General features: G+C 55.7%; 1 protein-coding gene across 1 annotated transcript; it reads right to left on the bottom strand.

Moving 5' to 3' along the window:
- Positions 1-3078: 3078 nt before the first annotated feature.
- On the bottom strand, positions 3079-6316 carry POSPLADRAFT_1152643 (hypothetical protein; the record flags this gene model as incomplete). The annotated part of the gene is made up of 3 exons (XM_024486677.1): positions 3079-3112; positions 3144-5975; positions 6255-6316. Coding segments are annotated over 3 exons (2928 nt in total), but the record flags the coding sequence as incomplete, so codon positions are not given.
- Between the last annotated feature and the right edge of the window lie 1274 nt (positions 6317-7590).

Genomic DNA, 7590 nt, shown 5'->3' with positions numbered 1-7590 from the left:
GCGAAATAGGGTGAGCAGCCCATGCGTCGTCGAGTCGTGATGCGCTCAGACCAAAATACAAAATACGCAGCTTGGGACCATTTCTTCTCATCTCCGTCGGCTGTCTTGAACAAGGCTTGTCGCGTGCTGAAATGCGGACGTTCGACCAGACCGTTCGCCCTTGAATTGTACCCACTGATTCGAATATGGTTGATGTGGTACTTCTTCAAAAGGTAATTGGCCGCCTTGATGAACGCCGTACCGTTGTCAGTGACGATTTCACTAAGCGCGCCCCATCGACAGAGGATGTCTTCAAAGATCCAGTCGGCGAGGGCTTTTGCTGTCTCTTTTCACAGCATTCGAAACTCGGGGTAAGTCGTGAGCGAGCATCTACCTTGGACCAAGTACTTGTATCCGCCCGAGGCCGGCATGTGCATTGTGTCGATGTGAATTTTCGCGAAGATGGGGGCTGGTACTGCGACGGTCGGAGGAATGAGGATTTGACGCACTTGTCGAGACTGGCAGATATGGCACGATCGAACGAACCAGGCGATGTCGGCGTAGTGGAACGGCCACCAGAATCGCTCATTAACGAAGGCTCGGGTTGCGTAGATTCCTCGATGCGCGGTGTGGTCGTGGCATTCTCGAAGTATTCGAAGGCGATCGCCGGGCTTGACGACTAGCTTGTGTGCTCCGTGACTGTCCTTGCGCCAGAGGGTGTCGTTGTCGAGGAAGAATTGCATGCAGTACTTGATGAATCCTTCGTAAACGCTTTCGGAGATGCCGTCGGGCTTTGCTAACGTTCGATGAAATTCGAGCACGTCGTCGAGCTTTGCGTCTGCAAGTTGCGCTTGCTCCGATCGAGGCACTAGCTCGTAGCTATCCTCCTCCCTATTGAAATCTGAGCCGCCCTCGGCTCGGGCATTGGTGAAGATGGCACGCATCTGGACGGACGGGAGGGGCTGAATCTGTTGAACGAAGGAATGCATCTGGTCGATCCAATCGTCGAACTCTTCGTCAACCTCGTCTTCGATGACATCGCCGGGCTGAGCTGTGCGTCGAGAGAGACCGTCGGGGCCGTGCATTGTACCGGGGACGTGGACCAGCGTGAAATGAAATGTGAGAATCGAGACGATCCACCGGTTAATACTCGCGCTTGGGGCTATGTCTGGATTCTTCAGCATACCCTTGATGTACCGAGCATCGACTTCGACGATGAGGTTCCGAACGCCGATGAGGTAGAGTCAAAGGGATCGTAGTGCGCGGAATAGGCCGTAGATCTCGAGCTTTGGCTGCGAAAACCTTCATTCGCGATCGTTGAGTGTAATCGAGCCGAACCTGCTGTAGTAACGGACTCGCATGTTGGCTTCGTTGCACTGGCAGAGGTGATATCCGACGGCGATGAACGACGTGTCGACTGCGAGAATGACGGGAGAGGGGGAATCATAATGGATGGCTCGGAGTGCGGGGGATGAGAGTAGCGCGTCCTTGAGGTCTTCCTGCGCCGCGATTTGCTCCGGACCGAACTCGAACTCGACGTCCTTCCTCGTGAGGCGCACGAGTGCATCGGCGCGGTGAGCGAAATTACGGATGAAGATACGAACGACGCCGATGGTCCCGAGAAATGCTCGAACATCGGATAGAGTAGCGCATGAACCCCAGTTGCATATCGCAGCGACGCGAGAGTCGTCAGGGAGGCGTCCGTGAGGAGTGCAGCGATGTCCGACCACCATAATTTCTCGAGCGATGAGGACGCTCTTGACTCCAGAGAAGGTACCTCCGGCGTAGCGCATTCGAGTGACCACGCGGTCCATGTTCTCGAAATGCTCCCATATGAAGCGTCGAATGCCGCGGTTCGAAGGGAGCCGCTCGTCGTCGTAGTCGCATTCGGGACCCTTGACGGGTACGTCGTCGACGTAGGGCACCGTAATGTGCGGAATCTCGGGCTGGAGGATGTAGGTGACGTCGTCGTGGAAGATTGGGACTGAGTTCGTCCAACCCATCGGGAGTGTGACTAGGTGCATGGCTCCGTAGGGTGTCTGGAACGTCGTTAGATCTCTCGAAGACTCGGCGATGAGTTGTTCGTCGTAGCCGACGTAGAGGTCGAGCATGCCGCCACATGGTCTTCCTCCGAATTGTTCTGCGAGATATTCGGGTGTCGGCGGTACACCGGAATGTTGGATCGTGACTGCATTGAGGGGCTCGAGTGAATGGACGAGTCGAAGCGATTTACCGTCCTTCTTGACGACACAAAACCACCGCGATCGATACGACGAGTTCGATGGTTCGTAGACTCCGGCGGCGATCTTTCGCTTGATCACCGCGCAGACCTCGTTGTAGATCCCGGGCGGAATGGGGATATTCTTTTGCACCCAGGGCGTGTGAGGAATGACGGGGAAATCGACGGGGGGGAAGTACTCGGGCTTGAAGCATCTGTGCTCGTCGTCAGTCCAGGCGAAGGCTTCGTTGTGCAAGCACATGAAGTGGTGGAGGACTCGACGCTCTTCGGGAAGTAGGAAGTCGCCGTCGTGAAGCTTTTCGGTCATTTCGAAGCGTTCGAGGGTGTACCGACCGGTAGGTTTGAACGGCGGGGGGTCGGTCGAAAGCTTGGGCATGATGGAGAGAGGGTCGCCCTTGATGTCTCGAAGTATACGAAATTGTTCGGGGACGGCACCAAGGACGGGTCGAGTTTTGAGAGCGACAGGCTTGTACTTCTTCTTCGTCGCGGCGAGTATCTTGTGCGTTGAAGGGGTAGAAGTCGATGTCGTCGAAGGAAAGGGAAGAATTGAGTTGGAGAACTGTGAGATGGATTTCGTCGGAGCGGGAGCTGGCGGAGTCGAAGCGAACGGAGCTGAGAATAGAAGAGTCGAAGCCCACGTCGAAGCGTTCGACGGGGCGGCATTAGAAGCTGTATTGTCCGAAACGTAAAGAGACTGCAAATATGAAGAAATGGAGGTGCATGCGGAGAGGTACAGTGATGAAACAGCGTTCGGAATCGAGGAGTCAATAGGAGCGACGAAGGAAATACTCGGGTTTACCCCATCGTAGTCGATGACTAGCGCGGCTTCTCCTTGATCATGGGGAATCAATTCCTCGAAGCTAGAAAATGCGATTTGCGACACCCGAGAGGATGCTGCCGGCTTCGCGATCGTCCTCGTGCATACGTCGGAATCGTGACGGTTTCGCCGGTGTTCGGACAGAGGATCGTAATGGTCTGGTTCTCGTCGGCGAAGTTCTTGACGACGCTCTGCGTAAGCACATCGAAGGGTCGGCCGAGGAGGATGTCGTATGCTGCGTTTCGAATGACGTGAGCCTGGAGGTACAACACGATCTTACCGATGCGGAAGGGAACATTTCGAATGAGTCCCAGCGATCGGTCCACCTCGCCGTTCGCCAATTGCATGTTCAGCTGGATAGTAGGATCGAAGAGGAGGTTGAGGCCCAGACAGACCTCTTCCGACATGGCGACGATCTGTGAACCGGGGTCAACGATGCATTCGATTTGCTCCTTGTTGTCGACCAACACGATGATCGAACGAATCGTGTTCGAATCGCGGGCAACGGTGAATTCTGCGGGGTGCTCGCCGTATGGGATGTGCTTCAGATAGGTTTCATATGGGTCGGGGACGATTGTAGCACCGGGTTCCAACGTTGCACCTGAACACGAGAGCTGGTTGACGGCCGTGACCTCGTCGGCGCCGATTTCTACGATGTGGGCTGACGCGACGGGTTCCATCGAGACTCGCTTAGGGGTGACGGCGTCGCGGTACTTGTTTCGAACGTCGGGCGCGATTGACAGCAACTCTTCTGGGGTCAGCGTGACGAACTGCGACTTCATCGAACGCTGGAAGATTTCTTCGGCCAGCTTCGGCTGGATAACGGGGACGATGGTCTTGTACGCTGGTTCCTTGCCCTTGTCGTTCGAGGGCTTCGGCGGAGTTGCAAAGTTTCGAACGTTCGGCGGGGCGTAGGTTGCGTTGCGAGCATTTGCGAAGGGGTGTACTGGTGGTGCTGGAGCGGATGTAGTAATAGGATGAGACGTGGATTGCGTAGGCGAGGAGGAAGATGGCGCGGGTGTTGCTGCTGGTATCGTTGGAGGCGGGGCCGTGCTTGTCGAAGTGCTCGAGGGTGCCGCCACTCCCTTCGATGTACCAGATCCCGAGGCTTCCGCGCTTCTCGTGACGACTGACGTCGTGGGCTTCTTCCGTTGTAGAATCTCGACGCCATCGAAGACCTCCCTGCGTTTCCGAAGCTGAAGGAGTTCTCGCTCGAGCGCCTCGATCCTGCTGCTGGTGTTGAGCGTGAAGGTCTGCATAGTCGAGCGATCGTCGATCTCAAAGAGCATCGTCGGAGCGGCTGGTGCTGCGGGATTTCTTCTATGCCACTCGTAAATTCGATCTCGTATCATGAGACCAGGGATAGTGCGGGGGCAGAAGCTTCCGTTTGGAAGGACGATCTTGCCTTCGGTGTTACGCTTGCACTTGCCGTCCCGGATGTCGATCTCCGCGAACTCGCAGGTGCCTACCCTGCAGCCACGATTGCCGCAGTAGTGGCACGTCTGTTCAACTCCGCTATTCTCATGGACGTGGACGGCAGCTTGTTGTCTCGGCGGTGCGGGGGCGTGGTTGTGCGTAGCGTGTGTCGTCGGCTGGATGAGTGTTGCGATCGTCCTCGACAGGCTTTCGATGATCATCGAGATGTCTTCGGTTTTGATCATCCCGGGGGGCACCGTTGTCGAAGTGTTCGACGTCGAAGCGGTAGCTTGGTTAGCCACTGTCGTAGGTGTGCTCGATGTACCGTGTAAGATGAACGTAGCCACCACGTGAATCTCTGCCATGGTGTACGGGTCGTCGGCGTAGTGATCGGGATGCTTGAGATGCAGTCGGGTCTCGAGCCGTGTGAGCAATGCTGGCTGGAATCCTCGAAGAAATGCGCGACTTTGCTCGATAGTAGAGAGCCGGTGCTGTGCGATGAGATGTTTCGTAATGGCCATGAAGTTGCGGTAATAGCAGCCTAGGTCTGCCACGTTGTGAATCCCGATACGAGCGCGTTCTCCGATGAGCTGGTCCATGTCCGCCAGCGACCACTTTCTTGTATCATCGGCGCCAGGATAGAGTGCTTGTACGTCGGCTTTCCAGTCGTTGTAGCTCTTGGCTACGTCGATGAAGGACTCGATGGTTTCCCACAAGTCGGCGACGTCGATCGAAGGGTACCAAATGGCCCACTGTTTCTTGGCTGCTTTGTCGGTAATCTGACACCGGGTGAACAACGCTTTGAGGTCCTGGAAGTAACGCCGAAGTGAACGGACTTCCGACGGGTCGAAGCTTGGTGCCGTCGAATGACCGCGCGGGGGCATCAATGGTGTGTTCGTGTTCTGGCTCATGTTCGTAGTGTTGATAGGAGCTGGGCTCGAAGAGGACGAGGTAGTAGTGGAAGGAATCGTAGGTGCGGGCGGTGCGGGGTTGGAGTTCGAAGCTGCGTTCGAAGGTGCTAATAGTGGCGGAGGTGCCAGGTCGGATGAAGGTATGACTGAAAGTCGCGAAGAGGATGCGATGGGCGGCTGAGCGTGGGCGCGAAAAGAAGACGGAGTCGGAAGTACAAGATTCGAAGTAGCTGGGATGGGATCCTCGGGTTCGGGCGAAGAACTGGATCGTTCGAAAAGATCAGGAGTCAAAATGTCGTAGTCGGAAGTAGTGAGGCCTAGAAGCTCGGGGGACGAAGTGTGTTCTTCGGCGGTCGAAGGGATTGGTTCTTCGTCGAAGTTGTCCTGGAGTTCTTGGTCTATCTCGTCTTCTTTGTCGCGGTTGAAGTCACCGGGGATTGTTGGAGAGGGAGTCGATTGCGTTCTAGAGGAGCTGTCGAGGTTCTCAGCGGCGCTGCGGCTAGCAGCCTCACGCGCTTGCGAGCGGGTGACTACTGGAGACATTTTCGGAAACCCGAAAGCGGCGAATTCTTGCCTGAAATCCCCTCGCGGTGGGCTCCAGAAATGATACGACCTACGAAACCCTAACCCCTAACCTGGGTGCGACCTAAAGGGACTAGAGAGACGGATTATAGTCTAATGAGAGGGGAGTTAGCAGCAAGGTGTCCCGCGGTTCGAGTGAACACGAGAAACGCCTTCGGAAAAGGCTACGAATGCTAGGGAAGGTACGAGGTGGCTTCGACACGTCGTCGAAGCTACTCGGAGGCTGGGAGTGGTTAGTGGAGACGATTGAAGCTCGGCAGAGCTCTTCGACGTATCGTAGAGAGAAGGGACATGATTTGATAGGGGGGACTTAACTAGGACGCAGTTCGAGGTGCAACGCAGTTCTTCGACAATAGTCGAAGTCGAAAGGTTCGTCGAGACGGTATCGACGAGTGAACGCAGTGGACGAGGTTTCGAGGTTACGCAGTGAGGAACGAAGTGACGCAGTTGAGGACGTAGACGCAGGGCGAACTCGACTTATGAGCTCTGAACTCGAGGGGGGGGGACCGGATCTTGTATTTTTGGGGAGAACTACGACAGATTTTATACTACACAGGACGCTACGACTATTCGAGAGTGGCACACTGGTACAAGGGGCTTTGCATTGTTCCTCAAGAAGCTGCCTCACCGAGGGGCACACACCAAGTCCATCGGTAGAGTGACGACATGCCGAACGCGGAGATGAAGAGCAACATATGGCCACTTCGGACCGGTAGCCGTCGTGAAGGCATGCCGTGAGGTTCAATACCTAATCGGGAAAGACTGGCTACTTCGGTGTGGCTTGGAACGAAGCGCGCGCTTGGCCGAGCGGCGTCAAGTGGCCCTATTGTTCGCTGAATGCGGAAGATGTCCCGGGATCTATGCGCGAGGCATCGGGACGATCGTGCCGAGCTTCGAGTAAGCGTCGCGCACCGTCGAAGGTGTCAAAGAGCGTCGAAGGCAAAATCGAAGTGGTGGGAGACTGAGTCGAAGTGCCGGGCGGGATGTGACTGCCGAAAAGAGGTGAATCGGGGCCCAGAGGGGGCTTGGTGCCTATCATCGTGTTCAGCTGGCAGTAGTCCTGCACGGATCGAAGCGTCCCTTCCTTCTTTTTGATGAAGAAGAAAGGGGACGAAATGGGCGACTTCGACTCCTGTATGTAACCCTTCGCCAGCTGCTCCTTTAGGAACTTGTCGAGTTTCTCCTGCTCGTTGTTTGACAAGGGATACACCTTCAAGTGGAACATCGAATAGCCGGGCACAAGCTCGATTGCGTGATCATAAGGCTTCCTTTCGGGTAGCCATTCTGATGCTTCTTTGGAGAAGACCTTCAGAAACTCGTGGTACTGTTTGGGCACCGACTCCTCAGTGGTCTTGACGACCTTCTTTTTGATCTCCTCCTCGGCGAATAGCTGGGAGTACGTATGTCCAGCCGCGATGAATAGCTGAGGAGTGCCAGGAAGCGTAATACCTTGCTCCCAGGCTTCGATCAAGTCAGCTTCATCCCGCTCGACTTCTACCGGATCCTCTTTGGGTTCGAAGTCCGGAAGCACCTTGCTCCAGCAGGCACCTATGACCAACCGTTTGGACTTCAGCGAACACCTGCGCGCCGTGGGCCTGACCCCCGTATCACGCGCAGTCGCTGCTTGCTCCATCCAGCCAGTCCTC

The sequence above is a fragment of the Postia placenta genome (genome assembly GCF_002117355.1).
Source record: "Postia placenta MAD-698-R-SB12 unplaced genomic scaffold POSPLAscaffold_14, whole genome shotgun sequence".
In the NCBI taxonomy this organism is placed as follows: domain Eukaryota; kingdom Fungi; phylum Basidiomycota; class Agaricomycetes; order Polyporales; family Adustoporiaceae; genus Rhodonia; species Rhodonia placenta.
The sequence above is the reverse complement of the archived record's forward strand: the minus strand, read 5'-3'. Positions and strand labels throughout refer to the sequence as shown.